Below are 19241 nucleotides of genomic sequence, written 5' to 3'. Positions count from 1 at the left end.
TTGCATTAATGCATTTTTCTTTTAGCTTGCTTATGTAAATTTCTATCTTTTCAGCTGTTCTTGCCAAAGTTGGTGAGTGTATCTGTTTTAGGATTTTTGCTTCATTCCATCGAACCAAGGATCCTTCCGCTTGCGCCATCTGGGCTAGTACTGTTGTATTAGAACCTTTCCTGATATCATACTTGTGTTTTTTTATCCTTATTCTTAGGTTTCTAGTAGTAACCTCTACATATTCTTTATTTATACCTATTAGCTGGTTCTCGTAGAGAATCTTATACACACCCGCCTTATCTTCTTTTTTAACTAACCCTTTATCGTTTCTAAGTATTTTATACAAATTCGGGGCTCTTTTTAAGATCACCCTTGTATCCTTTATATTTGCTATTTCTTTCATAATCCCTCCTAAATACTTGTTGTAAGTAAATTTCGTGTACCTAGATAAACCTTGTCTAGTACCTTTATCATTACTGGCCTCAAATTTTCTAATAATTCCCTCGATAACATTCCTCTTATAACCTAATGTTCCTGCTATCTGTATAATTCTTTCTATCTCTGTATCCCGGTCTATAACGTTTTCACAGTATATAAAAGCCCTTCTAATCAACGCTCGAAATGCTGCTAACAATTTCAGGGCTTCTTTCCGTGCTTGTTGTTAGAAAAGTAAAGGAAAAAGTTCTGCGTAGCTTCGAAAGGGATATAGTATACTACAAGAGATATGTAGATGACATATTTATAATTTGGAAAAACAATCGAGTAATTGCTAACTTTGTAGATAGAATTAACGAAAACGAAGAAGGCCTTAACCTGAAGCTAGAGCAAAAAATCTCCAGGATGGTACATTTCTTAGACATTAATATCGTATTTAACAAAAAGCGTATATCCACTAGCGTATTCATTAAACCAACACATAGCCCACTATATATCCCTGGAAGCTCTAATGACGCTTATAGATATAAGTTAGCAGCGTGTCTTAAAATATTTGTTACACATATGACAAGAATATAAGTGTTCATTGCCGTGTATAATAATATGCCACTTTAAACTAGAACCGCGTTGAAAACTTTAATTACATACCTCACAAGTATGGACAAATTGATTATAAACTACTTCGTGATGCCAAATAGTGTTTTGTTTTAATATATTTGTATGTTATATCACAAGTACAATTGAATTTATTATTATGAACGATTTTATAAGCTATCAAACATTTTTATTAAACCTTTTCTTACATACCTAAGAAAAATAGTTACGTTCATCAGTATGAGTTTCGTAATGGCGTTTTAGTTGCATTTTCCATTTGAAACTTTTATTACAAATATCGCATTTGAAAGGACGTTCTTCACTATGAATATTTTGGTGGCTTTTTAGTGCCCCTTTCCATTTGAAACTTTTATTACAAATATCGCATTTGAAAGGACGTTCTTCACTATGAATATTTTGGTGGATTTTTAGTGGCCCTTTCCATTTGAAACCCTTATTACAAATATCGCATTTGAAAGGACGTTCTTCACTATGAATATTTTGGTGGCTGTTTAGTGACCCTTTCCATTTGAAACTTTTATTACAAATATCGCATTTGAAAGGACGTTCTTCACTATGAATATTTTGGTGGATTTTTAGTGGCCCTTTCCATTTAAAACCCTTATTACAAATATCGCATTTGAAAGGACGTTCTTCACTATGAATATTTTGGTGGATTTTTAGTGGCCCTTTCCATTTAAAACCCTTATTACAAATATCGCATTTGAAAGGACGTTCTTCACTGTATGTTTTTTTATAGCGTTTCGGTTGCCTTCTCCTTTTAAAATTCTTATTATAAATATCGGATTTGATAGGTCGATCTTCATACTTATATTCTTTTCCACTTATCTTGCATGCATGAACTTTATCATTTCTTGAAAATGACTTCACTCGATTTCCAGATAGCTGCAAACGTAAATTTATGTGAGAGATTTCGTTTTCATTTCTAGTTTTGTGTTCTTTCATGTGTCTTCGCAAAAGAAATTGCCACAAAAACTTCTTATTGCAGGTTGTGCAGCAAAATAGTTTTTTTCTAATATGACAGAACAGATGTGTTTCAAATATTCTCTTATTTGTAAATGTATGTTTACATAATTCACACGTAAATTCTTGTTTAGAATCTGATGCGATCATAACCTTAAAGTATTTCCTTTTAATCTTGNATTGCAGGTTGTGCAGCAAAATAGTTTTTTTCTAATATGACAGAACAGATGTGTTTCAAATATTCTCTTATTTGTAAATGTATGTTTACATAATTCACACGTAAATTCTTGTTTAGAATCTGATGCGATCATAACCTTAAAGTATTTCCTTTTAATCTTGTCATGAATTTTATTGCATTTTCTGCTCGAAGAAAAATATCTTTTTGTTTTGATATTATATTTAAATTGTTTTTCTATTTCTGAATTCTGCTGGATATTGTATTTCTTAATTTTCTCTTCTTGATCAACTGAAAGATTAAGAAATGACATTATAAATTACCTATTATATTTCAATAAATATAACATAGTTTCAATGTTAAAATATTGGTGTTGAAGTTATATAATTGGTAAAGTAAACCTATGTTTTTCATTTAAAAGCAAGGCATCATTTGTTGTTTACACTAAAAGTAAAACATTTTACACTTTACAATCACGAACTGATTGAATCAGCTTTAATTCTTTAGCGGACTTTTAAATAAGTGTAAAAAATTAAACTGTTTCACTTTTACTGTTTATATTTATTAAATTTATGTAGTTTGTTCCAGTGGTTAGCACAGAAACGTGGAAGAAATCGTATGCTTTTAAAGAGAAGAAATCATTAGTGTAAAAAAAGTACCACAGCAAAAGCCTATGGATTTTAAGTAGAAAGGCAAGATCGGTGTATTCTTCAGATCTTTTGAATAATTTTAGCGTATGTCCAGTAGATCTGTACAACGTTTATCAAGAATATTAGCAACGTTTTAGAAAACGCATTGCATATATTCACTTATTTATGTTATTAAATTAGTTATATGGCTTTCGTTCACTTCGATACAATACATTTTCTTTATTATTTTAGCGGATCCATAAACAAAGCAGATAACATGAAGCATTAAATCACAACTCATGAGTTGTTATTTAGTAATTGTGATCATCCGAAAGCATTTTTATTAACTACAAAAGTTATATTAATATGTTATAGGAGGATACGTATAATTCTGAAATATCTGATCCCAGTTAAATATAATAGTTGAATCTTGAATGCAGTTCTTCAGCTACCCTCTGAATAGTACTAATATAAAAAGTTTGAATTAAGTAAACATGTTACTTACTTTTAATGTTCGTTTCATTCTTGTTAAAATTTTCGTTTGGAGTGAAATATTCATTGTTGACAAACTAAACAATATGCAAATAATACATGACAACCAGTAATAATTACTTATATAAATCAGTAACGAGTTGCTCAACTTTCCTGGCAACGTTTTCAAATTTTAGTGGCGTGTCTTTAATAAAACGTTTTTAAAATGAAATATTATATTTTTAATTATTATAGAAAACAAAGAACTGAATTTAAATGAATGAGTCCGACCCTCATGGAGATAATGAGGATCGTGTTTATGTCCTTAATTTCTTGATTTTTCACCAGCGAAATTCAATAGCATCAATTTCACTAATAATCAAACTTACCAGCAAAATTTCAGAAATTTTCAACAAAAAGAACAGGAGTTATTAAGTGTCAAAGTAAACAAAATCGTGCACCTCCACACACTAACATCCATACAAACAGATAAAACCCAAGATTTTTTGACACTTGAAGGAATTCTAAATTTAGAAATGTAAAAATCTTCGGAATCAATAAATGACTCCCAAAGCTTTTTACATTTCTAAATTTGACCGATCGTCACTACGTTCCTTTTGTTATATATAACAAACGAAAAAGTAATATGAAAATCTTATAAATTACAAATGCATTTTTTGTGATTTTATATAAGCAACATATTAGAAAATTGTATTGAAATTAATTGTTTTGAAATTTTTGTATAAATTATTTAGTCTTTTAAAGAAATTAACATAATAACAAGCGAGTCTCTACATCTTCCATCTTGTCCGTTGAGAAAACATATTACTAATGAAGTAGGCTCATTGTACTAAAAATCTGTGTTATTTGTAAAGTAATTTAGATTTAATAATTATTTTTGACTTTAATTAGCATCGTTTCTTTTACCGTACGATTTAAAAGTAGAAAAATTGCAATGCGTTTTGCCTGTTTTCACGCCATCATTTTCTTGAGGGAAATATATGAAAATTGTATACGCAATTTACATTACTTGCAAAAATATTTAATAATTAAAACATTTCTGCATTAAAATCGCTTGTTTCTTTACAGTGTAATTCATAAATGCTTAAACTATCATAATTTTAAGAAAATACATCGTACAGTACATTCAACCCAAAACAGAGAAAAAGCAAACGTTTGAGCCGAACTCCTACTCGTCACGTTTGATGTTCCAAACGACATTTTCAAACTTGTAAAATTACAAGATGGCGAAGATCGATGTTAACGTTTTAACGATGAAAACTTCGGTTGCAACCTCTGTATTATTTATTTGTAATCAACTACTATTTAAACTAGATAAAATTAGAAATTGCAGTGTTTATTAATTTGTTGTCATCTCTGTTTATATAATTGTAGTAAAAGTTCATAGTATTGTAAAAATAAATAAATCTGGTATTTTGTGCCCTCATCGTTGCAATTGGCCTCAAAGTAAATTTTGCCTACGTTTCGTAAATCTTAGGTCCGCCTGTATATCGGGCAACCTTTCTCAACATGTGGCCGCATCCATTGTGGACCTGACCAATGAGTCTGAAATAAGAACTCATTGTTTATACTCTAATTTATCGTGCAAAAGTACTCAAACTACATATTGAGAGAGTTTAAAACAGTATAATTTATATATATAAACTAAAGTTGAAATTCGCTTCTTACTTTTAAAAATGTTTTGTATTTCTAAGTTTAAATCCAATNATCAGACTTCCTTAAATTGTGTTTGTTGTTAGCATAGTTTGTGAAATGCATTTCTACCATTAAAATTAACCATTTCTTCACTCTTTAATAATTAAAATTATAGAAAGTGTTTATAACACATGGCGCCAATGACAATTTTATTTATTTTTTATGATTAATAATATAAATGTTATTTTTTAAATAAAATCACTTAACTGCCAGGAAACTTCCACAATTCGTTACTAGATTTTTTCTTATATAATACATATTTTTTTATTTAATACAGAATACACCTAAAATCAAAGCATAATATTCATTACTGATTTTGAGCTATTAAAGTTTCACTGTAAAATATTTCGAAATTCCTGTTACTTACCAGTACGTTTTCATCATCATCTGGGAGATAAACAACTTCTTTATAATCTTCAGTCTTTACTTCAATCTTCAATTTTTTCAAAACAACTTTACATTCTGTTTTTATACCATGTTTTACATCACAATTCTTTTTTATTTCTTCTTTCTTAATATCTGTAGTGAAATTTACAAACTTTTGTGTTAAAGAATTCTAAAAAAAATTTAAAAAATAAAATAAAACTGAACATATTTTAATTAATTAACATAACAATATTAATTTACATCTTTCACTACATCATTTATTTCTGATTACAAACCGAAAAGTGGCTTTGAGTCACGGCAAATTGCTGTGATGTGATATACAAATTATAATAAGTACGATTAAAAACTTGTTTTCGTTATTAAATGGACCAGCAACGAGTGCTTAACTTTTCCGGAAACATTTGATACTACGTGTGGCGCCATCTCTTATGATATTTTGTTTTAAAACTGAACATATTTTAATTAATTAACATAACAATATTAATTTACATCTTTCACTACATCATTTATTTCTGATTACAAACCGAAAAGTGGCTTTGAGTCACGGCAAATTGCTGTGATGTGATATACAAATTATAATAAGTACGATTAAAAACTTGTTTTCGTTATTAAATGGACCAGCAACGAGTGCTTAACTTTTCCGGAAACATTTGATACTACGTGTCGCGCCATCTCTTATGATATTTTGTTTAAAATGTTTATATTTTTAACGATTATAAAATTAAAAAATACTTCATTTTGAGGATAAAGATGTGTTTTATAAAAATCGTATATTAGAAAATGAATAGACTCGTTATCATCTCTGACCCTACTAAAGATACTCACGACCCGCATTATCTCTATAACCCCCTCGACCTTTAATCACAAAAACTTAAAAGCATCAATCCCATTAATAAACAAACCTTCCTTCTAAATTTAAGAAATTTCGACAACAAGCACAGTAATTATTAAACTTTGAAATAATTGAATAAAATCATCGTCCCTCTCCACACACGCTGACATTTATTTATGCATACAAAATATCTTAGAAAATTTTTAATTTCTCGTAGTTTTAAGTTGTCTTAAGTTTAAAAATGTAAGAATGTCCGTAACGACTATTTTCTGACAGACTTCCCTTCTGTTACATATAAGAGCCGAGAAAGTAAAACTTAGTTAAAGTGTTAAATAATCAAGGATATAAAAATATTCAATTAGAATCTTACAATCATTTTACATGATTGTAAGATTCTCGTAGTTGTAACATATTATATCTCATAAGATTCTATTCTCATAGTTGTAACATATTACAATAAATTTATGTTAATTAAAGTTCAATATTCCAATGTTTTCCGATTTTAGACGTTCTGACCATCCATTAGCACAACAATATAAAATACGTCGACAAATAAAATTACAAAATTCTATTTGTCGACGTTAATAAGTTTGTTTGAATAGATGTATGTACATGCACTGTACAGTGTGTTACGTATCCGCGTCACTCCCTCACACTTCGTTTCAAATATAATACATAAATGTATATGCAATAAAAAACTAAATTTTGATAGGACAGATAAGTTTTATTTATAGATACATAAAATTAGTACTTTAGAAACTTAGAATCTGTGAGAAGTAACAATACATTCGAATTTGTGCACCCATTAATAGAGAAACCGCTATTTTCAGAATACATATATTGATAAAAACAGTAAAATAAATACAAACAGGCTTTTTCAGCATTTATTTTAAAAAAGTTCGAATTTATTTATATAATTAAACTCTAATCAGAACAAATTAAAGACTTGTAAATTCTTACTGTCGTCTGTGTGTCAGTTCTTTCTTAATCTCCAGAACGGACGAAAATGAAAGACACGACTAGATAATATAGAGAGAGTAGAAACAGGAAACCCTGATTAACTGTGTACAAACATTTGGAGAAGATCGAAACTCATATTATTTCAATTAAAATCTTTTTTCCTAAAAACAGTTAATTAAAGACCGGCACAACTGCATTGTTATATGAAAAGCATAATGCACACAGGCAAGCCACTACTAATTTGAGATAAAGAGCATATATTTTAAATTATATACATTAAAAATATGATTAATTGCAGCCCGACATTGTGACGATGTCATAATAAATAATTGCTCGTTTCATTGAAATCTAAAACATCTAAATTAGACTTTCTTCTGTTGTAAGATTCCGATCAATTGAATTAACAATTTTAAATCTCTCAACTAAATTAAATGTACATAATTAATAATACTAAATTCTATTTAATTCCTTATGCATTATACACGACGTATTCGCAACGTTTTTCAAATGTTATCATTCCCATTTATATGAATATAAATTTATGTATTACGAATTCTTCTTATCACTACAAAAAACTTTCTTAGTATTAAAAGCATTAAGCCTCTTACCTCTTTCGATTTTATAACCAGAATGACTCCAAATAGTGGATGCGTTTGTGTTAGTAGAAATTGGTTCTCTTTTAATATTTATCTGAAATAATAATATATTACGTAATATTATTAGACAGATTCATCTTCATAGAAAAACACATAAATAATTATTTAAAGTAGAGCATAAAAATAAGCTTACTAAATATTTTTTAAAAAATATGGCCTACTTTCTACTTTTTTTACAGTAGTTTTATCATCTATTTAACACCTTTCAGAGGAAAATTTTGAATTCCAAACGTAAATTCAGGTTTTCAGCAGATATACTTATACAGTTTATCGGTACCTCTTGCCGAATTAAAGGAATTTGATACTATATGAATATGTAAATTATAGTTTATTAAGAATCGGGGTGCAATTTCAAAAGACTTATAAATACCCATTTTCCTTAGTCTGTACTACTGTTTGACATTATTTTCTTAATCTCGACAACAGAGTTAGATAGCTAAAACCCGAAACAACATGTGCTTAAAGGCACTAAGTCGGAAATTCTTGTATACAAGAACTTCCGATGCAAATCGAAAGTGAGGTTATTTCAATTCAGAAAGTTTCCTCTGAAAGAAGTTAAATACGAAAACGTCACGACTCTTATAAACAGAAAAAGTATAACGTACAAGAAAAGCCACAACTAATTTCAGGTGAAGGGCATATATTTTAAATTAAATAAAAGAATAATATAATCAAAAATTGCAGCCCGGCATTGTGAGGATGTCACAATAGATATCTTCTCGTTGATTGTGTTTTCTTTTTTGAACTTCTCTTACTTTCGTGCCTTGTAATGCGTGTAACAACCGAAAGTATAAAAATCTTGTCAAATTTAACCGTCAGCTATTGGAAATTTCCGTTTTAAGACTTCCTCAACCCAAACAAATGTTTAAAAATATAAAGATTTTACTTATTATTACATATTAAAATTTTTAAAAATACAATTTATCTTAAATCTGATAATTAAGCTTTTTTCCATTTTATAACAACTAATAATATGAAATGGTTTATGAATAAAATTTCCTAACAGATGGTGCCACACACAATTTTGAAGTTTTTTGCCGGAAATGTTACGCAACTCGTTGCTGGATTTTTTCCATGAGAGATAACTTTGGGTTTCTTATTTTGTGAAAATCAATCTCTCAATCGTCGTGAATCTCCAAAGGACTTGATCGAAAATGCATATCTCGAGTCGAGTTCTACTACTGCTTTGGCATGACAGGACTTAAAAGTCCCGAATACATTTTAACCTCATACAGCTCATATATCATTGATTTTAAAAATATAATAAACTAAACACCAACTACACATANTGCTTTGGCATGACAGGACTTAAAAGTCCCGAATACATTTTAACCTCATACAGCTTAATTATCATTGATTTTACAAATACAATACACTAAACACCAACTACACATATATGAAATATAAATTTATAGATACAAAAGTAGATACATTCAAAATATTATGTAGAATTAATATCTCAGAATAGATTGAATATTAAGAAACGAAATTTGGCAGGATATCTTGTATATAAAGAGCATCGATGCTAAATTTTAATAAAGAAACGTCGAGGAATGAAGAGACAGAAGATAATCACGTGTAATTGCTCTTAATTAAGATTTTTTTCTTGTTAGTGTCTACACTTGTTTATAAAACTTATAAACAAGTGTAGACGCTAAACTACCTTCAAAGTTAAGCATTATGTCATTTTATTATAACAAAAGTATAGAAAGTTTTTATATAACGAAATCTTAAAATTTTGCTACATCTGTAATATTTATTTCTGATTATTAATAATATAAAAGTTACTTTTTAAATACAATTTCTTAAAAATCGGGAAAGTTACGATACTCGTTGTTATATTTTTTATATAATACATATTTTTATCTTTAATACAGAAAACACATAAATTTGAAGCATAATTTTATATTACTGTTATTGAGCTACGTTTTCAACTACTCACGAATCTAAGTAAATATTAAAATTTCATTAAAAATGTGTAATAATTTGAAATTTGTATTACTTACTAATACGTTTTCATCATCAACTGGGAGATGAACATCTTCTTTACAATCTTCCCTTCTTACTTCAAATTTCAATTTCTTCAAAACAACTTTACATTCTGATTTTATGCCATGTTTTATACCATAATTCTCTTTTACTTCTTTCTTGATATCTGTATGAAATTTTCAAAGTTTTCGTGTTAAAAATTGAAAGAAAAAAGTTGAATTACAAAATACAACTGAGTATATTTTCATTAATTAATTAACATAAAACTATTTAATTACATGATTTATTACATTATTTATTACTGATTAGATGCTGAAATCTAGCTATGGGTCACTGAGTATTGGTGCGATGTGTGATACAAATTATTATAAATATGTTTAGAAACGTCGCCGATGTATTCTTTGGTGAAATTGTTGACATTGGTCTACTGAAGGTGAAATTTTATGATATAAATTCCTACGAATTTGACAGTTCTTTCCCATTAATTATTGAATAGTTTGACGATATCTTCACAGATTTGACAACAATCTCTAGATTGTTTAGTCTATATTAAATATCGTATTAGTCGACGAGCGAGGCAATTATTATCATGTTGTTTTGGTTATAGTGCAGGTGTCCGCAGAAACGTGCTACGTGCATCTAAAAAAGGGTGAGAAACGCCACTTATTAGTTTCCTTTAAACGTCCGTTTTTGCCTTGTTGATTTTATCGTTGATCGAATTAATCGGTATAGACTGTGACATTTAACCTGAAAAAAGTGTTTCGATCGTTGATTGTAGACTAACCCTTTTTTCTGTATAATTACTTGGGTTAGTGTTGGGTTCTTAGCCACTGTTAAATTCTTAAGGGAGAATGCACCCTGATTGTAGAACGTCGTATTTTTATGTAGCAAAGAAACGGTTATAACGGTCGGACTTGACACCGGTCACGTCCTACTCCTCTGGCTGACCCGAACAAAACGACAACCCCGAATGTCGCACTCACACGTAAATGACTTTATGCGTTCCAGATCGAACCCCGCACGTTAGGTGTTCACATGTGGTAAACACGGGTCCAACACGTGGTAAACACCTGACCCAACACCTCTCCTTTTAAGAAAAAAAAGAAACAACTGTCCGAATTGGCGGTTTATGCCACGTAATAGTTTTTTCGATAAGGGATTATCTGAAGCCGTCCCATCGGGACTCGAGTACGGGCTGACCGATGCGGAGGCTGTGGTGTTGATCTCTCGGGCGGCGATTCTTCGACGGTGCATGGTCTCTCGAACGGCGGGGACTCATCGTCCTGCTGGGCTGGTCTTTCAACCGGATGTGTTGAGTCTGGAGTCGGAGCGGGACGTAGAGGGATGGAGAAGGCTTCTGCGATGACGGCGAGGGGGTCATCCTCGGGCTGAGGTCGAGAAGATTGTCTCCGTAATAGCTGATTGGAGTGAAATCGCCGAGTTGATCCGTCGGCCATTTCCACCTCGTATACGGTGTTTCCGGTTTTGCATTTAATTGTTCCCGGCTGCCAATTTTGAGAGCGTCGGTGTCGTGCGAAGACGAGCTCTTTAGTAGTGAATTTTCGCTCTCGGGCTCCCTGTTTCCGGTTAAACTGCCTCTCCATTTTGATATCGCGCTCTGTTGGATATTTTGGCGGCAATAATAGATCGAGTGATGTTCGGATCTTCCGTCCGAAGAAGAGTTCGGCTGGAGATTTGCTGTCCGGTAGAGCCGAGTTTGGAGTTACCCTATAAGTCTCCAGAAATATGTCCAAAGCCCGTTGTATATTTCCCTCCCCTTTTAATTTAAGGAGAGCTCGCTTCAGCGTGTCTACGAATCGTTCCGCCTGTCCGTTGGATTGAGGATGATAGGGCGGCGAAAAGATGTGTTTAATTCCATGTTGGTCACAGAATCTTTTAAATTCGTACGAGGTGAACTGCGTACCGTTATCACTGACGAGAACTTCTGGCAGTCCGTGACGAATGAGGAGTTTCTGTAGCACGCTGATCGTTGCGAGGGACGTAGTCTTTTCCATGCTTATAATTTCCGGATACTTCGAATAGGCATCCACAACGACTAGAAAATTTTGGCTCTGGTAAGGCCCTGCGTAGTCGATGTGGATACGCTGCCACGGGGTAGAAGGTTTCGGCCAGGAGAATAGTTCGGAAGTTACCGGTTGTTTTGCAGCTGAGATGCATGGAGAGCACTGTCGCACGGTTGACTCGATGTCGCGGTCTATATTCGGCCAATAGACGTAGTTGCGGGCTAGGGATTTCATACGCCGGATACCGGGGTGTCCACGATGTAGGAGTTTGAGTACCCTACGTTGGAGTAGTGTGGGGATGATGATGCGTTCGTTATAGACGAGACATCCCTTTTCGACGCTGAGTCCGTCGCGTCGACGATGGAACTGTTGGATTTGAGTCCAGTCGGGGGACTCCCGAAGTTTGTCGACGTTCGGCCACTTGGAAGTGATGTACTGCCTGATCGTTTGAAGGAGTTGATCCTTCTTTGTTTGCTCGCACAGTTTGTCGAAGGTTACAGGTAGTTGAGACGACAAGGCTGTAAGGTCCAAGTCGGCTTGGATGGTTGCTACGACCGTTTCTTCATCCCGTAATGGTTGGGCGGAGATGAGGTCATTGTTTGGCTTCTGACAGGTGTTAACCTCATAGACCTTAGCAGCGAAGAATTGAAAGTGGTGCATAGCGTCGATTCCGAGGAGGTTGAGAGCTCCTTTCTTGGCTACATAGAGCGGTTCTTCTTTGCAGATGTCATTGTGACAGAAGGTGGTGCGTCCCTTCCCTAGGAATGGTGGCAAGAGAGTACTTCCGTCGTAAGATCTGGCTCGTTCCGTACAAGGCTGGAGTGTGGGTCGTCCGATGGCATCGTATGTCGTTTCGTCGATAATGTTAATTTCAGATCCACTATCGAGATAGAAGTCGACTGGGTGTCCATTAACCTCAATCTTCGTTTTTAGCAGTCGGCAGGCGTTTACAAAATTTTGGATAATTCCTACCCTGGCGGAGCACACTTGCTTTTTCTTCTGTGGTCGTCGACATAATTTCTCTAAATGTCCTACGCGATTGCACTTTTGGCATTTGTGTCTTACGTATGGACAGTCTTTGTACCAATGCCACTCACCACATCGCTTGCACGTACTCGGTGGACGATTTGCCTTCTTGGTCTTTTCTTCTTTAGGCGGGGTCTTGGCGCGGACGTTATTAACCAGACGTTCTGTTTCTTCGTATAACTTATTTTCAGAACGCATCGCTATGAACTCTTCGTAGTCGTTCATCACGTCGTCGAATGTAACGTTTTCTCCATCCGAGTTAAGCTTCTGGAGAATTCGGGCGCGTAATGACTCATAAGCTTTCGACTTAAGTCCAGTGAGAACGACAAGACAAAAGAACTGTTCTTTTTTCTGAGCACGAAAGTTATATCGTCGTCGAGCCGCTCTCACTCGGTTCGTGAAATGGCGGAAGTCTTCACCATCGTCAATTGCAATGCGCAGACAGTCGTAGCGGCCGCGAAGATCGAACGTTTCTTGCTAAAAAGTTGGCGAAGTCGCGAAGTAGTTTCCTCCTAGTAGAAGTCCGTAATAGTCTTCGGCATACAGTACTTATTGTACTCGCTGAAGGCGGGCGCAGAAAGTTTAGTCATAAGGAACTTGACTTTCTCTTGGTCGGCCATCTTGGGTGCCGCGCAGTCCAAAGCAAACTCAAAGCGACTTAACCACTCGTCGAATTTTGAGCCGTCTTCTTCATCAGGTTGGAATTCCGGTAACTGAGGGAGTGTTCTTGAGGGAGACGTTGACGATGAAGATGATGAGGAAGGCGTGTGTGTAGACAAACGAATGTCTTTGATAAGTTCGTATAAAGCCTCCTCTCGGCGTCGTGCGGCCTCCTGTTGCTCTGCGAGTAATGATTTTACGAGTGATTTCACTGATTCCGGGTCCATCGCCGTATTTTTAATCCTTTATCCTCGTCGCCACTGTTGGGTTCTTAGCCACTGTTAAGTTCTTAAGGGAGAATGCACCCTAGTAGTAGAACGTCGTATTTTTATGTAGCAAATAAACGGTTATAACGGTCGGACTGGACACCGGTCACGTCCTACTCATCTGGCTAACCCGAACAAAAAGACAACCCCGAATGTCGCACTCACACGTAAATGACTTTATGGGTTCCAGATCGAACCCCGGTCGTTAGGTGTTCGCATGTAGTAAACACCTGGTCCAACACGTGGTAAACACCTGACCCAACAGTTAGGAAGAGAACGATACTAATTTAAACAATAAAAAAAGGAGGCAGAATATCACACACTTTTCAATGTGAATTTTCGAATGTCCTTTTAGCGTGGTTTGTCTTGAATGGCTTCCTACATATATGGCATAAATAGATATTTTCATGTTTAATAATACAGTATCTGGCTAAGAAACTTGTACAGTATTAGCGTAAACTTTTTTACATATGTCACAAACATACTTTTTTCTATCGCTATGAATTACTTTATACTTTCTTAAATAGTGCTTTGTTTTAAAATATTTGTTACACATATGACAATAATATTTGCATTTATTACTGAATATACGAATATGCTGTTTGAAACTAGAACTTGGTTTAAAATTTCTGTTACATACATACCTGAAAAACATAGTTACGTTCATCACTATGAGTTTCGCGATGATTTTTTAAATTTTCTTTCCATTTATAACTGTTATTGCAAATATCGCATTTGAAACAACGGTCTTTATTATGCGTTTCGTTTATGTTGCAAAAACAAAGAGTTCAATTTAACTTCTTTTCCACATATATCGCAGGCATTAGCTCTGTATTCTCTTGTGTCTTTCTAAACTTCTCTTACTATATCGAACAAGCATACCACAAATGTCGTTATTCCTCTGGAAATTAGATTTTTTACCATCTCTTGGAGATCACTTCACTTGATTTCCATATGGCTGCAATAGTAAATTCCTAAGAAAGATTTCGTTTTAATTTTCAGATTTGTGTTCTATCATGTGTTTTCTTAATAGAAATTGCCACAAAAATTTATTATTGCAGGTTGAGCACCGAAATAATTTTTTCTTTTAATATGACAGATGTGTTTCTAATGTTCTCTTATTTGTAAAAGTCTCTTTACATAAATCACACGTAAATTCTTGTTTAGAATGAGATGTAAACATATCCTGATGTATTTTCTTTTAATCCTATCATGAATTTTATTGCATTTTTTACTGGAATGAACCTATTTCTTTGTTTTGATATTATATTTATAACGCTCTCGCTTTTATTTCGTTTGAATAAATTTTCTTTTTATTCTAGCGGATCCATAAACAAAGCAAGATAATATGAATCATTAAATAACAACTCATCAGTTGTTATTTAGTAATTTTGATTATCCCAACATAATTTTATTAAATTCAAATTTATATTAATACGATGTAGGTAGTTACTTATAATTCTCAAATATCAAATATAATCCCAGATCAATGTATGACGGTTAAAACTTGAATGCAGTTCTTCAGCCGCCCTCTTAATAATGCTAATATAAAAAGATTTAATTAAGTAAACATGCTACTTACTTTTAATGCTCAATTCATTGTTGTAAAAATTATCGTTTGTAGTGAAGTATTCTTTGTTGATAGGCTAAACAATATGCAAAAAATACATGACAACCACTACTAGTCATTTATAATATATAAACCAGTAATGAGTTGCTCAACTTTCCCAGCAACGTTTTAAAATTTGGTGGCGCTGTCTTTAATAAAACGTTTTTTAAATAAAATATGATACATGCTGCCATTTTTCATGTTAACTAAACCTTCTGAAACCGGAAAAATAGTCGGTTTACAGAGGTTTTACTAAAGAGGTTGCGGCCGAAGTTTTCAACGCGAAAACATGTACGTCGGACGTTCAGCGCCGCCTTCCTGTGAGCTTAGAAGTTTAACAATGGCGTCTGGGACGTCAGTAGAATCATGCTCGACGTTATTCGGAAGCTATGGTTGCTGCTCGTGCTGTTTACGCGCAATTAGTGTATACATTGAATATTTCTGTTTCTCACTTGAATTATTTTTTTACACGTTTATGTTTACAGTAGCCTCGAAAATCTTAAGATCAGCTTATGACTTTTGTTTCTTTCACGTAATAGTTTATAATGTTGAATAGTCTAACCTGTAATCGGTGAAAAAATAATAACGGAATAGATTCTGGCAGAGAGCCGGCTTATAAATGTACTATTCACCAACTAACCCACACTACTAAAGGTGAGACTTAGGAAAACAATATACATCAAACTTCTCTAAAGCGAAACCTGCCTTAGCAGAAAAAATTACTTTTAATGGGCGATTTATAATAGTTCTATAAATTTTAAAAATAAATTTTTCAGAATTGAAAAATTTGCGAATAATTTCCATTATATTTCACAACTACATCAATTATAAATAAATTATTCTTGCCAAATTTCAAAATTTATAACGTATTGGAAATTATAAATCAAAAAGCGAAAAATTCATGTTCCACTTTCTGAATTAAACGACAAAATGACTACGTGGTGGTAAAATATGATACAATTTGTTTTTAATTAAAAATTTAGTTTATTCTATCACTATTACATTTCATTTTGTATAACATTTAAATTGGGATACTCTCTGTTCTACCATGCTGATAAATTGAAATGATGGTGTAAAGATCTCTAATCGTAAAAAATCGCTGTTTAATATCTAACAAACAATTAGTTTAACGGTTCCGATTGAACACCGGTCACGTCCTGCCCGTCTAACTGACACGAACAAAAGACATTTCGGAATCCGCGCCAACACGTAAGCTGTAACCTGATCGGTTTTCACACTTTCAAAATCAACTAACCCAACAGATGGCCTTAACTGTATCAACGCCTTTATAATATACAAAATATATTTAATTTGATAATGTTTGAAAATGTTTAAAAAGTTATTAAATGTTATCAAATTAATATTTACATAAATATGGATTTATTGATATTTATGCTATAACTATTCTTTTAATCACTAGAAACATATTTTTATAATGTAAAGCGCATTACGTCTCTTACCTATTTCACTGTTATAACCGGATTTACTCCAACGATTAAAAGATTTTGTGTTATTTCTTGAATTTTCATAAGTATTTATCTGAAACAACACAAAAATCATTATCACACAAGTTAAATTTTACAGAAGAATAAGTAAAACGAATACTTAAACCGAAACATTAAACTGCGTTTAATCGATAAATTCCTTAAAAATAATAATATTTCATCTGCATTAGTCTTGATTGTATTATAAAAATTCGTTCATTTAATTAAAATCTGGAGCATCCTCATACCAAAAAAAATCACGTGAAAATGACAGCTTCTAAGGTGCCGTCCATAAATTACGTAAGGTATTTTGGGGTAGGTGGGGTCAAGAATTTCTTTCTCAGAAATAGGGGGATAATAGATCTTATTTTACGCAATATTCTTATTTTTATTTTTTGATCTCGTTGAGTGGTGGCGTTTTGAATTTGGCTTCAATTTGGCAGTTTCTATTAAGTACGCTCGTTGTCTCGTGTAACGTGATAGACTAATAACGCTAGCAGAATCACGCTCTACACATTTTTTGTCATGGGAGAAACGCCGTGTGGTGGTTTCTCTCGTTTTTTATTAGAATAAATGCACCACTCCTATGGGTGTATAACACTAAAAATACATAAACCAAAATACATGATACAAAGTAAACATAAAATCAGTATTCGGCTTTTAGTGAAAACTAAACTGTAAAATTAGAAATTAGAAATAGTCTTTTCTTCCATATTTTTTTAACATAACTGTACATAATCGAACAGTGGTTTCTGAAAAAGCTTATCGAGTGGACATGGCCACCTGAAACCAAGTGTTAAAATTTCTAATTTCAGAATAAGTCTATCTTGATCGTAAATTAGACATATGGTCGACGCTGTGTAGGTTTTCTGTAGAGGAAAAGCAAGAAGCAGTTTCTGCCCGGTTATACATCGTCAGGTAGCTTCTAAAATTACCATGTTCAGTAAGTAGTTGAGCAGTAGCAAACGTTAAATCTCTAAGTAGTGATAAGAACCTACGTTCAACACTAAGAAAATAAAGTTTTGTTATTCTACCAATTTTACTGCTCAACTACTTTTACTGATTCCACTTTTGCATAGCGTTGTCATGAATATAATTTTAAGGCTGCTACGTGAGAGAGGGATGCGATTGTAGTCGAAATCAGTGTCCTTTGCAGCCGACTTAGCGTCAAAGTCGGCTTTTTCATTTCCTAGTATGACAGTATCCCTGTATGGCCAGAAACAAATATAAAAGTTATCTTATTTACAAGATTTTTAATATGGTGCTGGATATATGCGATTTTATTGCTATTGCACATTGAGAGACTTCTTTACAACAGATTGAGCAATACAATTTTTGAGAATATTCCGGTAGAGCAGGCTGGTTTTCGACCGAATAGGAGCTGCTCAGACCAGGTACTAGCCTTCACTACTTTTGTGGAGGCTGGATACCAAAGGCAATTAAAAACATCTGCAGTATACATCGATCTCACTGCAGCATATGATACTGTCTGGCGGCATGGCCTAATCTATAAGCTGCTTCGAGTGATACCCTGCTTAAAAATAGTTAAAATAATTGATGAGATGTTAAATAACCGACCCTTTCAAGTTGTCATGGGAAATTCGAGAAGTAGCATACGAAAACTAAATAATGGCCTACCTCAAGGCTCTGTCCTGGCACCACTGCTTTTTAGTCTTTACATAGCTGACTTGCCTCAAACAAAGGCAAGGAAATTTGGATATGCAGACGATTGGGTGATTGCCACGAGACATAAAGACCTTGCAATTACTGAAAAGATCCTGACAGAGGACTTATCAACCTTAGGACAATATTTTCGCCAGTGGAGACTTCAATTGAGTAAAACAAAAACTGAAGCTACATGCTTTCATCTTAATAATAAGCTGGCAAATGAAGAATTAAAGGTTTACTTTGACAACAATTTATTGAAACATAATATGAACCCGAAATATCTTGGCGTCACTTTGGATAGAACTTTATCTTTTAAAACACATCTGATGAATTTAGCTGCCAAGGTTAATACCAGAAACAACATCCTCCAAAGACTATGTGGAACTACATGGGGTTCTTCGCCGTCCACCTTACGGATCTCTGCTCTTGGCTTGGTTTTCTCTGCAGCAGAATACTGTGCACCGGTATGGATGAACAGTGCTCACATTAAAAAACTGGATGCCCAACTAAATGCTACTCTACGTATCATAACAGGTACTATTAAATCAACTCCTATTCACTGGTTACCTATTTTGAGCCATATCCCTCCATCTGCACTCCGAAGGGACAGCACTTTGCTCAGGGAATATAGGAAAATATTGTCTAATCCACAACTTCCGATCCATCAGGATATTGATGACCTCAA

The 19241-nt window shown here is 33.3% G+C and overlaps 1 protein-coding gene across 1 annotated transcript; it reads right to left on the bottom strand.

Annotated features, from left to right (window-relative positions):
- Positions 1 to 1037: 1037 nt before the first annotated feature.
- On the bottom strand, positions 1038 to 2169 carry LOC111638290 (gastrula zinc finger protein XlCGF7.1-like). Its single transcript, XM_023383979.1, has one exon. It carries the CDS (start codon positions 2152 to 2154, stop codon positions 1234 to 1236), a length of 921 nt encoding a protein of 306 aa, XP_023239747.1. The 5' UTR covers positions 2155 to 2169; the 3' UTR covers positions 1038 to 1233.
- Positions 2170 to 19241: the final 17072 nt, after the last annotated feature.

This window comes from Centruroides sculpturatus, unplaced genomic scaffold (assembly GCF_000671375.1).
Source record: "Centruroides sculpturatus isolate CEXI.00-Female unplaced genomic scaffold, Cexi_2.0 scaffold1136, whole genome shotgun sequence".
In the NCBI taxonomy this organism is placed as follows: domain Eukaryota; kingdom Metazoa; phylum Arthropoda; class Arachnida; order Scorpiones; family Buthidae; genus Centruroides; species Centruroides sculpturatus.
Note: the sequence above shows the minus strand (reverse complement) of the source record. Positions and strands in the feature narration are given on the sequence as shown.

Coding starts and splice junctions, on each gene's coding strand:
- LOC111638290 (XM_023383979.1), bottom strand. CDS start 2,154: ATGATCGCATCAGATTCTAAACAAGAATTTACGTGTGAATTATGTAAA.